Here is a 20,394-nt window from a genome sequence, read left to right on the forward strand (position 1 = left end):
CTTTAGATTGTCTTGACTACACCACGTGGGTGTTTCAAGCTAGCTGCACAGCCGCCACTGCGCCTTGTTGCGCACCCTACCCGTCTTACATACATAGGCGCTAAAAGACGTCAAACCTCAATTTTCCAGAACTCCAGAACTTTACCAAAACCACAATTGTTTAGTCTACATATCGAGCAGCCACCTCCTCATATCCACTTGAAGTAACCAGCGCTTTCCAACCATGTCCCCCACCGCCCCTAACTCGACAGTCACAACGGCCAATCTTCCGAACAAGAAGCATTCCCTCCCAACATCAGATATCTCAATCGTTCATTTCCCCCCGGGTACCGATACCCCAACCCTCGCATTCATCCGCACAAGCCCACAGGATGCACGCCGCCCACCACAAACCCCGCGCGTGGACATGCCCCGCCCCTTCCGTGAGCAGGCGAGAAATGCCTTTATCAACCTCGCCGATCTATTAGCGCAAGGCGGCGCCAGACCGCAGGACGTCACCAAGCTCACGATCTACTTGAGCTCGACGCAAAGCGGGCCTGGGAAGACCTTTCAGTTAGGGGATGCGATGGAAGAGTTCTTTACGTATCAAGAGCCTGATGGCCGTCTGCGTATGCATAAACCGCCGGTCGTGATCTTCAGGGACCAGGTGCTTGGTGAGGGGCATGGGAAGATTGAGGTTGATGCTGAGGCTGTGGTGAGGTTGGCGCTGCCGGTGCCGCCGCCGAGTTATGACTCGATATGACCATCGTGGCGGGTTAACTTTTGCTGGCGGAAGGGGGGAAGTGGGAAGGGCTTAAGATTACTTCCAATGGCCTCCTGTTACCACTTACATGTGCGGCTGATGGCCCCGGTTAGAGGATTTTGATCCTGCACCCGCACTGCTTTACTTAGTTGTCCGATTCAGATCAGTCTCGCGCACGACACGAAAAGAATCAACATCAATAACTTGCAGATCTTCGTCTCAGAGAGATATCAAGGCCTCTTTCGTCAACCAGGAATATTTACAGTACTATTAAGTGGCATTACCGACCCGGGAGCGCAACGCTAACAGGGCCACCTTTGATTGAGCTTCGTGACATGACTGTTTTAACCATAAAGAGAGGCCACTTGACAGTCCTTGTAGAAAAGCTAAAAGTGCTTTACTGCCTAGGAAGAAAGCCTTTGTACTGCCTGACACTCGACCTTGATGGCCACTTTGTCTGCAATAGCAGACGACTTTCATTTCTCACGATAGATGAAAGCGCTATCTACAATGGCCCTATGTGGAGCATTCTTTGAGCTCCCTTATATGAAGCTTCAGGGTTGCACAAAGCCCATCACAGTGGAAACTTAAGAGCCTAAATGACAGTTATAAAATGGTACAATTTTCCCATGAGTTCACCTCTGCTGCTCTTTCTACCCGAGACCAGGGCTATCGCCGACGATACCAGCATGGCCGAGACCAGTAACAGCGGGATAGATGCATCCCACGTGCATGAAATCAAGGCCAAGGATGTAGCCAAACTGGACAGTCCCTGCATTGGTCTTTTGTGGTAAATGTGTTCTTACTTTGCTTAGCTGAGGGTATGGTCACGTAGAAGCAGTGTGACAAAGCTATGGACGACTTGGACATTAGAGGGGCCGTCCATGTGCCCCCGGAGAGATACTTGTGATCCGTGACCCAATCACCGGATACCTGTTCTGCTTATCGTCCTGTTATTGCTTTTCCTATAGTTAAACGGTTTTTTTTTTCTGTTTTTTTCTTTTTTCTTTTTTCTTTTTTCTTTTTTCTTTTTTGTTTCCCAAGAAGGTCGAGTTTCGGAAAGGAATTGATGGATATCTGTACTTACTTTGCGAGTCGAATCGAAAGCCATGAGATATACTCCCACATTTGGTAGAACGATAGGTCTGTTTCTGCATGTAAGAACCCTCATCGAACCACGAAATTAGGCATTCAATCTGAGGTTTGACTAGTGATAGAATAAAACTTAACTTCCAAGTAGAAATCAGTCACGTATGGCTTCAATCGAGTAGGCTTTTCCATTAACCCTTTGGGTTTCTATACCCCCTGGCGCCGATACGGACGACATAAGATCAATTAGGCCTAGCTACCAGAGCATAATCAGTAGAAAGAGACACTATGGCACGCGTATTCCGTGCATTGCAACTCGACTGTGCCTGGCATGTTAATCAAAGAGTGGACTAAACCTTACAGAATGTTGCAAGCTAGAATCATAGCAGAAGCCTGACAAGTAGCCTAGCTACGTCTAGTAGTAAGAAAGACAGCTTCTGAGTCGATAAGTCTAAGACTTCAAAGGGGTATTCACCCATTCCTCCACAAAGGCCTCCCCTGCCGCCTCCGCCTCGTCATAGCAGTGACTTGTAACGCGAGAGGACAAGTATAAAAGGGCGCAGTTGGCCCGTCGATTCGGTCTCTCATTTCATCCTCCGTAATCGACTGTTCCATTATTACAATAACCCAAGTTGCAGCAGTCCAGATTCCACAGGTGTTTGCCCACCACCGTTCAGCCTTTCTTTTGTCGTCAATGTGCAATATATTAGTTTTCGTTTGGTCAAAAAGCCTTTATAAAGGCATTTGTCAGAGAAAATGCGGTCACAAAGGACGTTTATTCTTTAAACTTCTCACAATGCAGCGTCTTCCCTCCCTAGCGGGTGCATAAAGACACTGAAACTGTAGATGGACTCATGGGATGAACATAAATATGACTTCCCTTACCTCTTATTTCTAATTTCGTTTCTCTCATCACGCTCAATCCTTCCGTCTATCTGATCCTTCATCTCTATACTAAAAAGACGCAAACGCGAACTATACATCCAGACGTGAAGCCACCAATCTCCATCGCACTTTCCGCGAAATTTAGAGAAAATGGGACACGGAATGGAGAGACCTGAATGGTACCAAAGGTTCCGTCGAAAACTGTCACATACTCCCAGAGCCGCCGAAGACTATACGCTCTATATCGCCAGACCCTCCGATCCCATCGTCAGAGGCTTTGATTTCGTGTTAATCCTCCACGGTAAAAAGAGCAAGAACTGCACATGGACTTACATATACCTTAACGAAGACTACAAGTGGTCGAAGGACAAGGCGGATTTTTCCTGTGACTCTATTCAATGTCATAAGGTGATGAAGATGATAGAGATCGGCGTGATTAAGGCCAAATATAGAGCTCGATTTGATGAGATCTTCGACAAACTGCCACCTATGAACCCCAAGGAGTTTCTGTTGGCATTCCTCCAGCGGGCTGATGAGGGTAAGAGCCCTATTCTGGATAACGAGGGTATTATAAAGGCTTTGAGGTTCTTGAGTGTTCAATCGTTCTTGATTTAGTCCCGCTAAATTTGGGGCAATCGGTAATTTACAGAGTTTATGGTTAATTCTAGATGATTTATAGAGAAGTCTGTCCTTTTTGTTTACACACTTGGGTTACTAGTATTTTTCTTACTGGAAAGCACGCCCCAATTCTGCTCTAATTATGCATGGTGCTGGACAGATTATATGGCCCATTGAACACGTATTTACAAAGAGTGACCTACAAAGGCTAATAATATATTTTATGGATTCCCTGCAACTCCAGATGTCCCAAATAATCCGTTAGTTGTGGGATACCTAACTTTGATAAAGATTGATATAGAGGCGTCATAAAGCCGTTACAAGCAGCGGCAGACAAAGAACAGATAAAGTAAAGAGAAGGCCTCGGTAAGCAGTTACCAAGACTTCGACGTTTTTGGGCAGGCCATACAAAGCTGATATCTGAAAAGGAATGGAATTTGGTTTGAATAGGCCATTATAACCCGCCCGTGAATATGGTCTACGGCCTTTGTGCAGCCGGCCTTTCACGGGTCTATATTCAAACGACCGAAATAAAAAACGGCCTTTATACCCCTTTATCTATGTATAATGTACAATGTCATTCTTTACACAGGGGTAGGTCTATTCGTCAAGCATAAATTGGAAACCGCTCACCAACAGTGTAGAACTATCATCGCACTTTCCAATATCGCTCTTCCTTCCTCAAGCACTCTTATTAATTTTTACCAAACAACCGCAACCATGGTCGTCCACAACAACCTGATCCGAAAGTCCAGCAGCGGCAAAAACAAGAAAGAGAAAGTGTACCTCCACAACCTCCTCAACAAGATCAGCGAGGACATCCTCAACTCCGACTGGTACAAGGAACAACAGGCAGCAGAACAAACCGCGCGGCGCCCGACCTTGAACCTTGACCCAGAGGGCTACTACGTGTACATCGGTGTTCCCAAAGACCCATACTGGGACGATGTCTGCCCCTGGGTCATAATCCTGCACAACCGCAGCTCGGATATGTGCCAATGGTTCTATACGTTCAACACGGAGGCCGAGAACCCGGATAGGGATGAGGATATTTGGAAGCGTCAGTATTATTCCTGGCCGTGTAACCACTTTAAGTGTGAAGAGATGACGACGAAGCGGCTGGTCGGTGCGCTTGAGATGGATCAGCGGACAAGCTTCCTGATTACGTATACACAAACTCCAGAACAGCCTAGTAAGCTGTTCGTCAAGGCAATCATGGATGCGTGTGTTGGTGAGGATATGTTCGATGAGAAAGATGTGGCTTCTGCTCTTGCAGACCTGCAGAAGCTGGACAGACACCTGGATCGGGAAGATCAGAAAGCTAGGGAGAGGCAGTAGGTGGTATTAGCGAGTTTGGTGCTTGCTCATTTTGTTCCTTATTCATGTCGGCACGATACATAGACTATGCAATCCGCAGTACCTTGAAGTGTCCAGTGAATTTTCATGGGTACGTGGATTGCAGATGCGCATGTCCTCGCATATATCACCCTAAAGGAAGGAGTATGGTTTTCGCTAGCGGGCGTTGCCTATTGTTTTTCCTGAATTAAATTCCCCCTGTCTTATATCCTGCGTCTGAAGACTCCAACTGGAACGTATTCTCTCGAAATGTAGCGGGGTAGTATCCAGGGCAAGGGATGTCGTTACTGAGTCTCTAGGGCTCCTCGTGCTCCGTGACTCAAGCCGGATTACCCCCCATGATGGCCAGGCAAGCTCAGCCTTCTGGCCTATAGGTACGGTAAACCTAGAGGAAAACTAGAAATGTACCCCGACTGTCGAATACCTCTATCTTCGATACTGACACCTAAACGCCGACACATCGGCGATAACAATCTCACACCATCAGACACCATCGTTACCCTATATATCGCCAACGAGTCCCGGTCCGAGGCTAGCAACCAATAAGCGGGCCTGGCAGAAGCTTGAGCGACAGAAAATCGCCTTTAAATGAATATCCATTCTGCGTCTGGATCTCGACTGGCCAATCGCCAAGGTACGATTGTGAATACTCGTAGCAGGTGGTGCAAGATGCCTGGAGTAAGGAGGGCAAGCATCTCCGCGGACTGCTTGCCACGGGCTAAGCATGGCTTGGATTACTCCCTAGATGAGGAGAACTAGATGCTATTAGGCAGTCGCTTTTGTCCTCCCCACATTGGTGATGGCGGACTACGTACTCCGTGGCCATATTCCTTTTCGCCATCATCTCATTCCAGTGCGCGGGCACGACATTTCCTTAACATGGAGTATATAAGTGGTCGCCTCCGAATATGCTTCACTAATCAGACACCAAAGTTCTCCGAAGATGGCAAACGAAGACATCAAATCGGCGCCAATCTCTACCGGCGAGGTAGAGGCCGACTCTCGCGGCGTCAGTGACAGTGATGACTCGGACAAGGAGAATCTCGGTCGTTCTGGAATCAAACAAACGACATTCAGCGCAACTGAGGATCCGCGATTCTACCGGCCGATTGACAGCTATGAGGGCCTTCATCGCTGGGACCCGTACTTTGACTGGACGAAGGAGGAGGAAAGGAAGATTGTGAGGAAGATCGATTTGCGTGTTTGCACTTTTGCATGCGTTACTGTAGGTCCAATTCTCTGCTAAATTATATCAACAGGCTAACAGCAAAAGTTCTTCGCACTTCAGCTCGACCGAGGCAACATCTGCCAGGCACTCTCAGACACCCTCCTTGAAGACCTCAACATGACTAGCAACGACTACAACACCGGACAAACCATCTTCCTCTGCTGCTTTCTCTTTGCGGAGCTCCCATCGCAACTGATCTCCAAGCGACTGGGCCCCGACCGCTGGATCCCCATCCAAATGGTCGCCTGGAGTCTCGTCGCAGCCTGTCAAGCATTCCTGAAAACAAAAGAAGCATATCTGGGCCTCCGCGCCCTACTCGGCCTCCTAGAGGGGGGCTTCATCCCCGACACAATCCTCTTCCTATCATTCTTCTATAAATCATCCGAGCTTCCCAAACGTCTCACCTGCTTCTGGATATCATACACATTTACCAGTATAATCGGCGCCTTCCTCGCCTTCGGCTTCCTACACATCAAGGACTCCAGCGATGGTGGATCTTGGCGATACCTCTTTGCCTATGAGGGCCTAATCACCGGCGTAATCGGCATACTCGCTGCATTCTGGATGCCGGCCTCACCAACTCAGACGAAAGGCGGATTCCGCGGCAAAGACGGGTGGTTTAACGAGCATGAGGAGAAAATCATGGTAAATCGCGTTATCCGCGATGATCCTAGTAAAGGGAGTATGCATAACCGACAAGCCGTCACGCCCAAACTCCTCTGGGAGTCGCTGAAGGATTACCACATGTGGCCTATCTACCTGCTCGGTTTAATTTGGATGATACCGACCACTCCCGGAACGAATTACCTTACGTTGCAGCTGAAGAGCCAGGGCTTTACAACGTTCCAGACGAACCTGCTTGTTATCCCGTCGGCTGTCAGTTCGATTATCACGCTTACTGCGACGACGTGGCTTGCAGAGCGGACGAATCAGCGGCTGCTCTTTGGAGTTGCCGTTGAGGTTTGGAATCTGGTACTACTGATTGCGCTGGAAACATTGCCCGAGCGAAGCATGCCCTGGCCGCGCTGGGCGATCTTGACGCTCCTCGTTGGTGGACCAAGTATACATCCCGTTGTTGTGGCACTGACGTCGCGGAATGCTGGGTCTGTTCGGACTCGAACGGTGGCTTCGGCACTGTATAATATGTCGGTGCAGATCAGCAGTATCGCTGGGGCAAATGTTTATCGGACCAAGGATGCGCCGTACTATAAGGAAGGGAATAAGGTTCTTATTGGGTTGGCTGTCGCCAGCATGTTCCTGTTCGGTTCGGCGAAAGTCTACTACGACTGGCAGAACCGGTGAGTTGCATCTTTTGTTGCTCCATTTTCTCGAGATGTAATGCTAACGAACCAAGGCGAAACGCGGCGAAATGGGAGGCTATGTCGACAGAGCAGAGGGAAGCATACCTGCGCCAAAATCCCGTGTTGAACAATAAACGGTGAGTGTAGTACCTGGTGGAGCCACTTAAAGTATACGGAGCGCTATGTTAACGACAGCAATAGGATTGACTTCACCTTTGCCTCCTAATTGACCTCGCGAGGTTGATGCATTGAAAATATATAATGTGATTTGCTCGACACAATATATCGAGAAATTTACTTCCCCCGTCCAAGATAGACTGATATCACCAGGATAGAGACATTGAAAGACTCTTCAAGACGATATGTGGATGTAGCAAATGCCATTGCACGGTAATCACGTCAATACCGCTTAAATGAGGCTATACGCGCTGATAAGCTTAGTAGACCTCAATGCCCCATTATTTGAACCTCGCTGCAAGAATCACGCCAGTGCAGCTTCCATCAAACAGTAATTCTACTCCAACTTCCATAAACCATGCCGCCCTCGACGCACTGGGGCCATTGCGCCATCAGCTTCTCCAACCGTGCGATGCAGCCAGTCCCGCTACGACTGACTCGCACTTTTGCGAAATCAAAGACCTATAAAAGGAATTGCAGTCGCAATTGAGCCCATCCCACAGTCTCTCCCGGAGAATAGAAAGAAAAGGTTCGCCGACAACATGACCCCCCGCTACAACACCATCGCCGTAATCGGCACCGGCCCCTCTGGAATCTCAACCCTAAAAGCCCTCGTCGACGAAAACACCTTCAGCCGAATCCGCGCCTTCGAGCGCCGCGACCGCGTCGGTGGATTATGGCACTACGATCCCATCCCAGACGTCTTCCCTACGCCAGGCGCGCCCGGTCCCAAGAACGAAATACCCGACATATTGCCTGCGTTCACAGCCCCCGTACGTGAAGACACGACCGTGCGGACGGGGATCCACGATGCGCTAGATAGTAATGTCGGCGCGCTCACGATGGCATTCACGCATAAGCCATTCCCTGAGGTGAATTCTGCGGTTTCGGTAAGGCAGTTGGGAAGGGGGAATCCGAGTCGGCCATTTCGTGTTGTTGCGGGTTATCTTGAGGATATTGCGAGGCCGTATCTGGATTTGATTTCATTCAATACAACTGTTGAACGGGTTGAAAAGGTTGGGAAGAAGTGGAGGGTTACTGCGAGGCAATCTGGCCACTTTCAGCGCAACCAGCCGGTTGAGTACTGGTGGGCTGAAGACTTCGATGCGGTGGTCGTTGCGAGTGGACATTATAATGTACCATTGATTCCTGAGATTGAAGGGCTCAAGGAGACGTTGAAGGCTCGTCCAACGGCTTTCGAACACTCGAAGAGCTTTCGACACGGCAATGACTATGTTGATAAGCGCGTCGTCGTTGTCGGCGGGAATATCTCCTCCGCAGACCTTATTGTCGATCTGCACGCCGTGGTCAAGGGCGACCTTTACCTCTCACAACGCGGCAGCAACGAAGCCCTACAAAACGTCTTCACGCTCCCCGGTGTATCCATCAAGCCAACCATCACAAAAGTCACTCCATCTCCAAGCGGTGGCGTCACCCTCTTATTCAGCGACGGAACGACTATCTCAGAAGTCGACAAGGTCCTCTTCGCAACAGGCTACCGCCTGGTCTACCCCTTCCTCGTGCCCGACCCCGTAACGCCATCCAACCGCGTCGCGAGCTTCTACCAACACATCTTCAAAATCGGCGACCCGTCACTCGCACTCGTAGGACAAGTCCGCGGCGCTCTCAGTTTCCGCGTCTACGAGTACCAGGCCGTTGCCGTGGCGCGGTACTTCGCTAACCATAACGGCAATCCCCTACCTACACCACAGGAGCAAGATGAATGGGAGGTTGAAAGGCTGAAGTATAAAGGGCCGAGCGCGCTGTTCCATGAGATTAAACCGGATTTCAAGGAGTATTTTGAATATCTGAGGGAACTTGCAGGGCCGGCTGTCGAGGGGACGAGTGGCTATGCGTTACCGGTGTTTGGGGATAATTGGCCGGAGTTAGGGTTTGCGATTTTGCAGGCGAAGGATAAGTATTGGCAGCGGATTAAGAATGGGAGTGGGGATGGGGTTGTAGCGAAATTGTAGGGTATAGAATGTAGTTGATATCACAGGAGTTTACAGTATTATGGTATATATTTTGCTGAATGGTTGTACAGTATTTGGTGTATTAAGCCGGGTTTTGCGCTCTGTTGTGAGCCTGAAGAATCACTGCTATAGCTGAAGCCTAGATTGACCGAGCTTCTGAAAGAGGCCGTAGAGGGATACCCTTGATTAGATGACCTTATCGCAGAGCTTATATTATCCTCTCTGAATCCTGGTGTCTGAGGGCAGAGCACTAGATTTTCGGCCTTTGGCAGCCATGGCCTTCTTTTATCGCCGATTACCTGCAAAGCATATACTCCGTCATTTCACCTCTTCGTGGCTTGCTTGATACCTACTCCAACCTATGGCTTCTGTCCATGTCAGTCATTGGGGTATTATTCATTATGTTGCAAGACGCTGTCAATGAGGGGCTCATACATCTTTCACCCTTCTTGTATAGAGATCTGATAATAGTTGTGGCACGTATGTGATTCAGGAAGCTATGATGCAAACGAGTTGGAGGAGGCCAGAGGTATATAGTAGTGCCCTCGTCAGAGTCAAGGAGATATACCTTGCTCTACCTAAGTTGCACTTCACGCGCAAACAAAGCGAAGCACTATGGCTTCCTCTACAGCCCCGGCCGCTGTTCCTGACACAAAGGCCGAGACACAGAATGCCGCAGCTACCTCTGCATACATCTGCGAGCTCTTCGAGTGCTTGGGCTCCTTGGATGAGTTCAAGAGCTTTGATTTCACGCCTATCATCGGGCGCGAGTTCCCTGACGTCTATCTTACCGATATCTTGAACGACGATCAAAGGATTTGTGATTTAGCCATAACTGGTATAACGCCCTCGTCAACCCCTTTTGTAAGGACCTATTTGACTGACATTCCCTAGTCTCCCGCCGCGGCGTCATCTTCTTCCGCAACCAGAGCATCAACTCAGATGAGCAGAAGGTTCTCGGCCAGAAGCTCGGTGAACTTTCCGGAAAGCCTGAGACATCCAAGGTACCTTGTCTTGCCCTCACAATTTTCCCCTGATATAATCGTGAACAATAGCTCCACCGCCACGCCACCAACAATACCGGCCGCAATCTAACCGTCAATGAACACGGCAAACTCGACGAGGAAATCTCCTTTATCTCCTCCGAGACAAACCGCAACTACTACGGAGACCGGTTCCGTAAGAACTTCAAACACCTTGCTAGCGAGGGGTGGCATGCTGAGTACGTCACTTCCAAATCTCCTTCCCGTGCCCCTCGCACTTCGGCCCAACAATAACAGCAATCTTTGCTTACTAGTATAACGTTCGAACGCGCCCCCTCCGACTACGCAATACCCAAAATCACACACTCCCCCGAAGACCAGGCTGGCGGAGATACTCTCTGGGCCAGCGGATACGAAGTCTACGATTGACTCTCGCCGCCTATCTAGGCGTTGGCGGATACATTGACGGCCGTGCACCACCAGCCCTCGTTCAAGAACATTGCCAAGGAGCACAGGATTGAAATCATTGAGGGTGACCGTGGTGCTCCTGAGAATACGGGGTTTGATTTTAAGGCTAGGCAGTATGTATCATCAGCTTAACCAATCCAACCCACTATCTGTCATTCCTTGGGTCAAGGGAGGCTAATGTGTTGGGATCTAGAGCCCGCTTGTCCGTACGAACCCTGTCACCAGGTGGAAGAGTCTCTTTGGGCAGCGGGGCAGGTTGACAACGGCTGGATTGAGGGTGTGACGAAGCGGGAGAGTGAGATTTTAAAGAAATATTACACTCCATACCCTCCCCTGTCCTTGATACCGGCAATTGAATGCTAATTGTGCTGTTCAGTCTGCCGACTCATCACCGGAAACCATGGCCTCCAGATTCGCTTCAAGTGGGGAACAAACGACCTTGCTATCTGGGACAAGTAAGTTGCTTGTTCACACCCCCAAAGCACTAAGCCCGAGCATACTAATGAATTTGCAGCTATTACATGTTTGGCCCTCGCAGGCGTACATGATGCTAAGCTACCCGAGCCCTAACCTCGATTGCTCAGCCGCCATCGTTGCCCGCGAGGCAGCGATGTCGCCATTCTCAACTGGACAGGAAACCATTTATACCTTATTAGCTCAGTCTTCTACGGGGCACAAAGCACGGAAACTACAGACTATACATTAGAGTTTAAGGTTGAACATCTGCAGATATATATAGGAATCATGCCTTGAACTTCAGGCTCCATTCGAGCAATAATTTTCCTTTCCTTCGATTGACCAAGAATCAGAAAATCACGATTCTAGATATTTATTCAAGTTATAATGTTCACGAGCTTTGTCCTCTTTTCGACTTAACCTCGAACTCCAACCCCGCCGCACAGCAGCGGTGACTTCATACAGCAGTAAGAGTACGTAGAGACGGCGTATGAGATAGAGGGGATATGCGCAGCGCCCAAATCAGTCCGAGCACTCAACTTTCCTGGCAAGTTTAATAGCCCGATTTAGCATTTTGGAGATATTCCAAGGTCCATGATTTCCTTCGCGGCTTCGCCTGAAGTCAGGAATCGGGATCCGCAGGCCGCGATCCGCAGGGATTACAATTAATTATCAAGGTCGCCAGCAAGATACATCCTTTGGAGAACGAGAATAACACCAATGCTAATTATCATCCTGCCTCCTCCCGGCTCAGAGTTCGGAGCTCCGGAAATATAAGTCGGAATCTGTCCGTCCACTTTCAAGGAATCGATCTTCGGCTCAGCTCAAGAGTGGGCCTCAACCCAAGATCTGCAGTCGCCGGCAGCCTGATCTGAACCAGATCCAGGTTCAGATCCAAGATTTCTAACCAGAGAGCTGGTGTTTGTGTGGATCTGATCGGCGATGCGATGGGGTCGCTAACGCGAGCTAGAAAAAAAAGACACGATGGGGTTCTATACGGTTCTATTTGCTTTTCTAGCATAGTGTACTGCGAATTCTTTTATCTGCAGGCCCTGCCACAGGGAACACTTGAAAGTCGTGGAAAACCAGCCGTTACAAATGCCATCAATTAGATCCTGAGCCTGGGCCCTTCTCTTCATCCCTCTTCTCGCGAATATCTTCCCCAAACACGCGTTTCATAAACGCCTCCGCTTCGGCCGCATACTTCGAATGCCGCCTAATCCAGGGCCCGTACCAATAAAATGCAAATGGCATGGGCGCACATACCAGGGCAAGGAATGCCGGAATCGACGAAGCCCAGTGAATCCCTAGGTCCTGGAACATGTACTTTGTGAAGAGCGGAAAGACAGCACCAAAGATAGATCGCAAGAGAGAGTTCGCGGCGAGAACACTAGCTGCGTAGATAACGTACGCGTCGACAAGGTAGTTAAAGATCGGGCGGAAGACCATCACCATGCCGAAGCCGAAGGGCACGCCCGCGGCGATGGGAGCGGCCCAGTGCACGGAGGGCGAGTTCGTCCAGGCGAACCAGAACAGGCCAATGGGGAGGGCAATGGCGGCGAGGAAGCTGTCAGGCAGGCGTTCTTCGGGCAGGAGGCGGCCGTTGGGCGAGGCGGCGCTTTTGCGCTTGTAGCGGTAGTACATGGGGATATTGTAGGGGAGGGTGAGGACAATTCCGATTAAGATGCCGATGAAGGAGAGCCCGCCCTTGCCTTCAGACCAGCCGCGGACTTGCTGGAAGACGATGGGATAGGCGGCGAAGAGGAGGTAGAGGATGCCGTAGATGATGGCGAGGTAGAGGGAGAGTAGGAAGACGATGGGCTCGCGGAAGAGGAGGATCCAAGGACGTGAGAGACCGGCGAGGAGGACTTGGCCAATGGGTTGCTTTTTGTCGTCTGCGGCGCTGCGGTAGACTCGGCCAGTCAGGGCTCGGAGTCTGGCTGCCCTTCTGCGGAGGAGGACGGGGGCGTATGTTTCGGGGAGGAGAAAAATGATGCCCACGGTGAGAGTGGCTGAGAAGAGGGCGAGGAAGCCCTGCACCCATCGCCAGCCACCGCTCTCAGAGATGAAGCCACCGATGATGGGCCCGAGAGTTGGGCCTAGGAACGGTGCAACCGAGTATATTGCGGCGGCTAGGCCGCGCCTCACGGGGGGGAACATATCGGCAATAATGCCTGCTGGGACTGCCATGGGAGCCGATCCAAGGCTGCCACCGAAGAAGCGCAGAATTAACAGGGTCTGGGTGTTCATTGAGCCCACCGCGCCGGCTGTAAAGATTGTCAGGGAAGCCATGCTGATGATGTTGATCCAGCGACGGCCAAAGATCTCGCTCAGCGGAGACCAGAAGATCGGCCCAATCGCGAATCCAATGACAAACAGCGAGATACCTAGATAGGACACTTCTTCACTGATCTGAAAGTACTCGACGATTTCAACCAGACTGCCCGTGTAGCCAGAGGATACAAGGGCGACCGCCAATGTTGACAACGACACCAGGGTCGTGATGGCCCATTTCAGCGTGTCTGGGAAGCATAGCGGGTTGCGCGGGTCGTCGGGGATCCAGGTTATCACGTAGGGGTCTTCCTCAGTACCGGAGCCTGGGTATGGGTGGTCAATGGCTGACTGGGTGACGGCACCCTGGTCGAAGAGGAGGCGCCAGAATGGGATGGTCGCAGGCGCTGCACCTTCTTTGTGCGTGGTGGGAGACATGACAGCCACGATGCAGGCCGGGAGGTGATTGCCAGAAAGCGCAGCATTCCTTCTGGAGGAAAAAGTTTTTTTTTTTATCAGGCAATTGAGGGAGTGGATATGCCAGCTCGGCCCAGGCTGATCGTCACGCCAGCATTTTTGACATCGTCATCAGAGACCCAGTGAGTACTCCCATGAGAGCAGGGATCGTCGAAGCCCTAAACGAACCATCGATCGAGCGCTCCGCGGCCAGGCAAGGCGAGATCGCGCGGCACCAGATCTGCACCAGACCCACGACCTTGCCGGATATCATACGCTCTTGCGATAACACGAATCGAGTTTGTATCAGTTCTCGAAACAGATGCAACCAGCAAGTCAGTGGTCGACAATGGTTAGCCGATCTGCAGTTCGAGATTCCGTCAACATGAACAATGCCATTCCGCTCGACCCACCGCTACTCTTTCTCCCATTCCAGCTTTTGATTGTGCATCTGATATCATATTGTCAATCTGTAATTCTCGAAGCCGTCTATCCCCCTGTGCCCCTTGCTTCGCAGTGATCGACCGGTTCCCCAAAATGTCTCCCTCGCCATGGCCCTTAGTCCGGGACTCTCATCATCCTCCATTATATTAACCAAAGTTCACATTCAGCATATCTTTGGGAATGAAGAGGAGACTTATCGCAGCCCGATGGGGATATCTCTGCGCTGTCATCCAACATAGACGGCACAACCTTCCACAAGATCTGCATGTGGTATAGACATCCTGTCATATCCGGCTGACGACAATCTCTGATCACTTTCAGGCCGTTTCAGGACGCAATTCACACTGGAACGGGGGATGTGATTGTTCCTATAACCGGGTCAATAATTCCTACGCCTGCCAAAATAGCAAGGTCTTCTAACGGAGCTCTAAAAGAAGAACTGAGGTTTCAGGTCTGCCCTCCTCTTCATTCTATCCTAGATAACGCTAAACTGGTCAGAGATTTGTCGTTAGCGACTGCGGCGCCTTGCATGCTGGATACGATGCTGCCCTGTCCGGACTAGATGTGGTCATGCCTGCCACCGAGAGCTGGGCTTCCAATTTAACCCAGGCAGTGAGAAACACTTCCATTCCTGAAGCAAGCATAGATGACATGGTGATTCGCACTATTTCTGCTTGGTATCAGGCAGGCCAGGATCATGATTTTCCGATGCCAGATGTAGGTATGCCAACCACAGTGGCGTTCCCACACGAGATTATTGACGCCAGAGACCCTGTAGCCGAGCGGCGTCTCTTGCAGGGCGCAGTAGAAGGAGGACACGTTCTGGTAAAAAAAAATGTCAACAATGCACTGCCGCTGAGAAAGCCTAGGATGCTCTCCATTTTGGGCTACTCGGCCAAAGCCCCCGACCAACAGATGCCCGAGGCAAACGTGTTTTCACCCTGGGAGCTTTGATACGCGCCCACACTTGACCATCTGTATACCCTGGCGCAGGTGCACGGATACGTGCCGAGTAACAGTACAGTTTCGGCCACCCAGAATGCATTCAATGGAATTCTTATATCCGGAGGCGGCTCGGGAGCCACATCGCAATCCACCATTATTTCTCCCTTCCAGGCCCTTGTTCCAGGGCCGGCGCTGACCGGACTCAGCTAGTCTGGGACTTCTGGTCTGTTCACCCGTCGGTCATGCAGGTTAGTGACGCCTGTCTTGTCTTCGGCAACGCATACGCCTCGGAGAACTATGACCGCTCAGGGCTGAGGGACGAGTATGCAGATACCCTGATTCTCAAGGTGGAAAGGCGATGTACCAACACCGTTGTCATTCTACATAATGCTGACACGCGTTTCGTCGAGCCTTGGATCGAGAAGCCAAATATCACCGCCGTAATCCTCGCCCATTTCCCCGGCGAGGCATCTGGCCACGCCCTCGTCTCGCTGCTCCACGGCGAAAGCCAATTCTCCGGTCCATTGCTCTATACCGTCGCGAAGCAGGAGCCTGACCATGGAGATCTCCTCACACCTACGAGACCCTCACCGACAGGGCGCTTTAGGTACTTCCCGCAGAGTAACTTTAGCGAGGGCGTCTATATCGATTATCGGCACTTCAACCGCGAGGATATCAAGCCGCGCTTCGAACTCGATATTCGAAGGCTTGGAGTCTTCAGACGGAATCCCTACCCGTTCGGTCCCTTACTGCCCGGGGGACCAAACGATCTGCGGGGTGTTCTAGCTCGGGTCACTGCTACTATCTCCATTATTGACGCACAGCTGTACCTAGGGATCCCCGGTAGACCAGAGTAACAGCTGCGTGGATTTGGAAAAGTCCTTATTCGCGCTGGCGAGCCACAGAAAGTAGTGTTTGGGATGTTCCAACTCAGAAATGGGGGATTCCGACTGGCATATGCCGGGTTTACGTCGGGTCTGGCAGCAGAGACTTGCCTTTGTCCGGCACAATTTTGTTATGATTCATGGGAAGCATATATATATGGTTTTCACCGATCTACTACTAGCAAACAAGAAAATTACAGACAGGCCTAGCTCTTGAAAAGCGCACACCTGGAGCCAGAAGCCTAGAAAGCAGTGAACAATTGCCTCAGCACACCATCCTCATTTTAAGCTTATCCTTTTCGACAATCTCTTCTTTTTTCTTCATGAGCTCCTCCATATCCCACGGGCAGCTCACATACCGTCCACCCAGCCACTCCCTGCGTTCAGCAGCGAGCCACGCAATTGTATCCCCAGCGATATCTGGAGAATCCGGAAGAGCATCCCGCACCGTTTCCGGCAAGATATCTTCACTAATCTTCGTCTTAATAGCGCCAGGATTGACACAAAACGCCAAGAGCCCTTGATCACCATACTCCAACTGCAAAGTCTCGGTCCACCTCAATAGCGCAAGCTTCGAACTTCGATAATTCCCGCTCCCAGCACGAGCGCTTAATGCACCGGACGAGGATACATTGATCATAATGCATAACCCCTCGGTACCATTAGTACGGGTTGAGAGCTGCATCGGAAGGAAGGCGCGCGTCATGTTGAGGAGCCCACGGACGTTGACTTCCCATGTTTTCCAGCAGACATCTGGGTCTGAATCGAGGAAGAGCTTGGATGGCTCCATGTAGGCTGCATTGTTCACGACGATATCCAGGCGTCCACTTAACTCCTGAAACAGGGCGTTGTGCATTGCTTGGACATTCTCCCGGCTTGCAATGTCAACCGTGTAGCTTAGCACCACAGGTTCGGTGCGGCCAGCTTCCACTGCGGCGACCTTTAACTTCGCGGTGAGATCGCTTGAGATGCCTTGTAGATCGGCGAGAGCTATAGCAGATGCTCCCGCACGCGCAAATGCCGTCGCTGTGGCGTACCCGACTCCGTTCGCCCAGGCGGCGCCCGTGATCAGGATGTGTTTGCCGGCTAGGTTTAGCTTCAGAGGAGAGATGTAGTCGTACGTAGTGGAATGACGCGTGGCCGTGAAATTGCCGACAGAAAGCTCTTTCCCTGGCGACATCGTCGAATTGCGTAGGAAACTTGGAACTCTGCGGCAAAATGTACTAGCAAGTGTTAAGAGGGCGGATTTTGCGTGAAATATAGGAAGTGGACAGTTGCAGAATTAATGGCAAGCTGACGTCATGGTCGACTGACAAGTTCGGGAATAGTTGGATGGGGAGATTAAGGATTTCCCAAGTGTGTTTAGGAAGAAGGTCAGTTATGGTGGAGTGGAGTGAGGAATAGAAGATACCCGTCGCAACTGCCAGCCCATTTAATCCAGCTCTGGCTCTCCAAGTATCTGTCGCTTGGAGCTCGATCCTACGTGGCCGGCTTGGCTCCCCCGTTCTTGGAGTATGCCTCCCTCCCCTCACCTCGCCTCGCGTGGAGGACTGGTGCGAGGAGGGTTGAGTTACGTGATTGTCTCAGCACGGAAGAAGGCAAGGCTGATGGGCCTTCATGTACATAGCCTACCTAGCTACACCTTCATGACTCACTCCTCCCTAACGAAAAGCTCCAAGTTTTGCTGCTTGTTAAACGCCGCCGCAACATCCAGCGGACTCTGTCCCTCGCTATTCTCCTGTTGTACCTCCAAGCCCCGCTCCTTGAGTTCCCTGAACAGCCACACAGCATTTTCCTCGCTCCGCCCAGTGTCCGGTCTATCGGCAACTGCATGGAGAAGTGTATCGCCATTGTTCTTTGTTGCAAAGATATCGTGTGAATCAAGCAATTCTCCGCATATCATCTTCTGCGGGAGAGACATTGTCAATTTCGACATCCTCGCCTTTCACCTCCTGGAGGTATCGGAAAAGAGGTGTTGCGCCGTCGTTATCCCGGGCTTCACGGTCACAGCCGCGGTCAACGAAAAGCAGATGCAAAGTCTGTCACTCCGCCAGATAGTCGGTCTTCAAGAAGATGATGTAATTTTTCTCCTGAGAGCCGGCAGGGGTGAGCTGTATGAGTAAGGGGACGCGCGAGTTGTTAGAGTCGCATTGCTAACGGCGTCGATGTTCATTGACAGTCGCGTTTGAGTTCTTTGAGAGACGACCAAGACTGAGATAATCTTGCCTTCACTTTAGGCAGAGGACTGACTTGCACCGATTGTTGCTTTGCTTGACGAACATAAAAAAAAAAAAAAGTTGGCGGCAGATATCAGTACGCAAATTGAACAGTTACTGCCGAACAGAATTTCCGCACCATAGGAGCTAGCATACTTTTCCCTGTCAACTCCAGTTGCAGGTTCCCCGTCCTTCAAGGATTCTAATGTTGAATCAGAAATCCGCATCATGATCGAGGTGCATGTTGAACCGCGGCTGCTTTACGGACCCCACAGGTATTCGAGCGCAACGTTTCGGAAGGAGGATGTATTATCGGCGAAATTATGATATATGGGAACGAATAGGCACCGCTCTTGTTACCTCATCTTGCCCCTCTCCGTCGCGATCGGATGATTTTTATTACTCTCGACCGCAGCAGCCGGCGCCAATGGAATGACATCGAGATTCGTGTCCATATAGGACTCAACCTGGTTAAAGCTCCTCTCCACGATAATTCCACCCATCTCCAGCTCCGACGGATGCACATTGTCCGTATCCGCATAGCTCACATTCGTACCATGATCCGTCGAGATCTCAAAATGCGGGTTCTTCTTCTGCTTCAGGCGCGCGATCGCGTGATTCTCTAGTCTAGACCAGCTCCGCGGGCCGGTTGGTGTTTGGCGGCTCCGCTCGGAGGAAGACCGCCCTGCCACCTTTCGAAACGCAGCTGATAGAGGTCTGTACGATATTGGGAGGTTTGCGCAGAGGATGCCGCCGAGAGGTTCCCAGACGGAGAGAATGCCGAGGGGGACGCCGGCCCCTGGGACGGAAGTTAGGGCTATTCTAGTCAGGCTACGAGTGGTAAGGCTTACAGGTGAAATCGTTAGAGCCTTGCGAGACGACGACGGAGAGGCGGGCGGCACTGACGGTGCATGTTCTGGACTTGGGTATCAGCTTCCGATCCGGCATTCATGCTTTTCTGGACGAGCGAGGGCACATACGCCAACCCCACGGAGAAGAGCAAACTGAGCCCAATCTTCTTATTTCTGGAAATATGCAGCCGTATAATAATGGGCAACGGCAGGACGAAGATCCACAAATCGGTGACGAGGTTCGTGATGTTCGTGAAGTAGCTGAATGCGACGAGGTTGAAGCACTCGCCGTCCACGTCAGAGTCCCAGAACCGTTGGATCGGTCGGCATTGAAAGCCCAGGACGAATTCCATCGTTGCGAGCCACAGGACGACGAAGACGGCCGTTAGGGTTACGACCCTGCGGAAGACAGGCTTGGGGAAGACGCGATAGTATAGACCGAGGACGGAGAGCTTGGTGCTGGCGATGGCAAAGTCGTAGAAGTGACTGAAGATATAATCGCCCTGTTGGGTGTTAAATGTTGACCCGAGGCAGTTGTGGGAGTAGGTATTACCATCATGAACGTCTTTACATCCTCTTCATTCACCGCACCGATGTGCCTCCCCATTCCGTACGGAGGGCCTAAATCCAAGTTATGTCAGGTATACATGCGGATTGTATAGGGTGAGCCATGCCTACCGTAAACCAGCCCACTGATGCAGAGCCCAACGCTGACAGCCTGTATTATTCACCCATCAGGAAGCTCCCGCGACTGAGGTGGCCACTCGTACCGTAGCCCAGACCATGAGGAGGTCATCGAATGCTAACCCATTTCTCCCCGGGCGCAACTCAGCCCAGAGCCGCAGACTGGTCGACAGGATCTCCAACGGAATCGGAATTGAGTAGCAGACGTTGAGGTCGAGGACTTTCGACTGGGCCAGGTATTTAGAGCTTGGGTCGCTCATTTGGGTGGCTGGCAGTGTCAGTGTCGCGAAGCATCCACGGATGAAGGATGGTGGACCTTATTAGAACACCTGGGCAATGGGTGGCTGGTTCTTATTCAAAGATAAGC

The 20,394-nt window shown here is 51.0% G+C and overlaps 10 protein-coding genes across 10 annotated transcripts; 7 read left to right on the forward strand and 3 right to left on the reverse strand.

The window, feature by feature from the left end:
* The first annotated feature begins 158 nt into the window (after positions 1–158).
* On the forward strand, positions 159–1,376 carry BDV17DRAFT_272234 (RidA family protein). Its single transcript, XM_073758869.1, has one exon. The coding sequence runs from the start codon at positions 224–226 to the stop codon at positions 740–742; it is 519 nt and encodes a 172-aa protein (XP_073612263.1). The 5' UTR covers positions 159–223; the 3' UTR covers positions 743–1,376.
* A 2,678-nt stretch (positions 1,377–4,054) lies between these two features.
* Positions 4,055–4,672, forward strand: BDV17DRAFT_294491 (uncharacterized protein; the record flags this gene model as incomplete). The annotated part of the gene is made up of 1 exon (XM_073762849.1): positions 4,055–4,672. One exon carries the CDS (start codon positions 4,055–4,057, stop codon positions 4,670–4,672), a length of 618 nt encoding a protein of 205 aa, XP_073612264.1.
* A 961-nt stretch (positions 4,673–5,633) lies between these two features.
* BDV17DRAFT_300312 (major facilitator superfamily domain-containing protein) lies at positions 5,634–7,445 on the forward strand (the record flags this gene model as incomplete). Its single annotated transcript, XM_073764030.1, has 4 exons — positions 5,634–5,915; positions 5,964–7,216; positions 7,273–7,356; positions 7,421–7,445. The coding sequence occupies 4 exons, from the start codon at positions 5,634–5,636 to the stop codon at positions 7,443–7,445; spliced, it is 1,644 nt and encodes a 547-aa protein (XP_073612265.1).
* A 493-nt stretch (positions 7,446–7,938) lies between these two features.
* On the forward strand, positions 7,939–9,369 carry BDV17DRAFT_300313 (uncharacterized protein; the record flags this gene model as incomplete). The annotated part of the gene is made up of 1 exon (XM_073764031.1): positions 7,939–9,369. The coding sequence occupies one exon, from the start codon at positions 7,939–7,941 to the stop codon at positions 9,367–9,369; it is 1,431 nt and encodes a 476-aa protein (XP_073612266.1).
* Positions 9,370–9,984: 615 nt separating this feature from the next.
* BDV17DRAFT_283978 (TauD/TfdA dioxygenase family protein) lies at positions 9,985–11,368 on the forward strand (the record flags this gene model as incomplete). Its single annotated transcript, XM_073760456.1, has 8 exons — positions 9,985–10,207; positions 10,264–10,373; positions 10,425–10,591; positions 10,667–10,769; positions 10,800–10,933; positions 11,016–11,053; positions 11,197–11,275; positions 11,335–11,368. 8 exons carry the CDS (start codon positions 9,985–9,987, stop codon positions 11,366–11,368), a joined length of 888 nt encoding a protein of 295 aa, XP_073612267.1.
* A 975-nt stretch (positions 11,369–12,343) lies between these two features.
* On the reverse strand, positions 12,344–13,985 carry BDV17DRAFT_300314 (MFS transporter; the record flags this gene model as incomplete). The annotated part of the gene is made up of 1 exon (XM_073764032.1): positions 12,344–13,985. One exon carries the CDS (start codon positions 13,983–13,985, stop codon positions 12,381–12,383), a length of 1,605 nt encoding a protein of 534 aa, XP_073612268.1. The 3' UTR covers positions 12,344–12,380.
* A 727-nt stretch (positions 13,986–14,712) lies between these two features.
* BDV17DRAFT_300316 (glycoside hydrolase family 3 C-terminal domain-containing protein) lies at positions 14,713–16,517 on the forward strand (the record flags this gene model as incomplete). Its single annotated transcript, XM_073764033.1, has 6 exons — positions 14,713–14,717; positions 14,769–14,898; positions 14,946–15,377; positions 15,441–15,569; positions 15,599–16,245; positions 16,305–16,517. The coding sequence occupies 6 exons, from the start codon at positions 14,713–14,715 to the stop codon at positions 16,411–16,413; spliced, it is 1,452 nt and encodes a 483-aa protein (XP_073612269.1). The 3' UTR covers positions 16,414–16,517.
* On the reverse strand, positions 16,518–17,623 carry BDV17DRAFT_185121 (SDR family NAD(P)-dependent oxidoreductase). Its single transcript, XM_073755011.1, has one exon. The coding sequence runs from the start codon at positions 17,454–17,456 to the stop codon at positions 16,542–16,544; it is 915 nt and encodes a 304-aa protein (XP_073612270.1). The 5' UTR covers positions 17,457–17,623; the 3' UTR covers positions 16,518–16,541.
* Positions 17,624–18,623, forward strand: BDV17DRAFT_185128 (uncharacterized protein). Its single transcript, XM_073755013.1, has one exon. The coding sequence runs from the start codon at positions 17,791–17,793 to the stop codon at positions 18,397–18,399; it is 609 nt and encodes a 202-aa protein (XP_073612271.1). The 5' UTR covers positions 17,624–17,790; the 3' UTR covers positions 18,400–18,623.
* Positions 18,624–20,344, reverse strand: BDV17DRAFT_185127 (uncharacterized protein). The gene is made up of 6 exons (XM_073755012.1): positions 20,114–20,344; positions 20,022–20,061; positions 19,897–19,964; positions 19,473–19,846; positions 19,344–19,408; positions 18,624–19,291 (listed from the first exon to the last, which is right to left on the reverse strand). Exons 1-6 carry the CDS (start codon positions 20,285–20,287, stop codon positions 18,849–18,851), a joined length of 1,164 nt encoding a protein of 387 aa, XP_073612272.1. The 5' UTR covers positions 20,288–20,344; the 3' UTR covers positions 18,624–18,848.
* Positions 20,345–20,394: the final 50 nt, after the last annotated feature.

The sequence above is a fragment of the Aspergillus undulatus genome (assembly GCF_047715775.1).
Source record: "Aspergillus undulatus strain CBS 261.88 unplaced genomic scaffold BDV17scaffold_54, whole genome shotgun sequence".
Classification (NCBI taxonomy): domain Eukaryota; kingdom Fungi; phylum Ascomycota; class Eurotiomycetes; order Eurotiales; family Aspergillaceae; genus Aspergillus; species Aspergillus undulatus.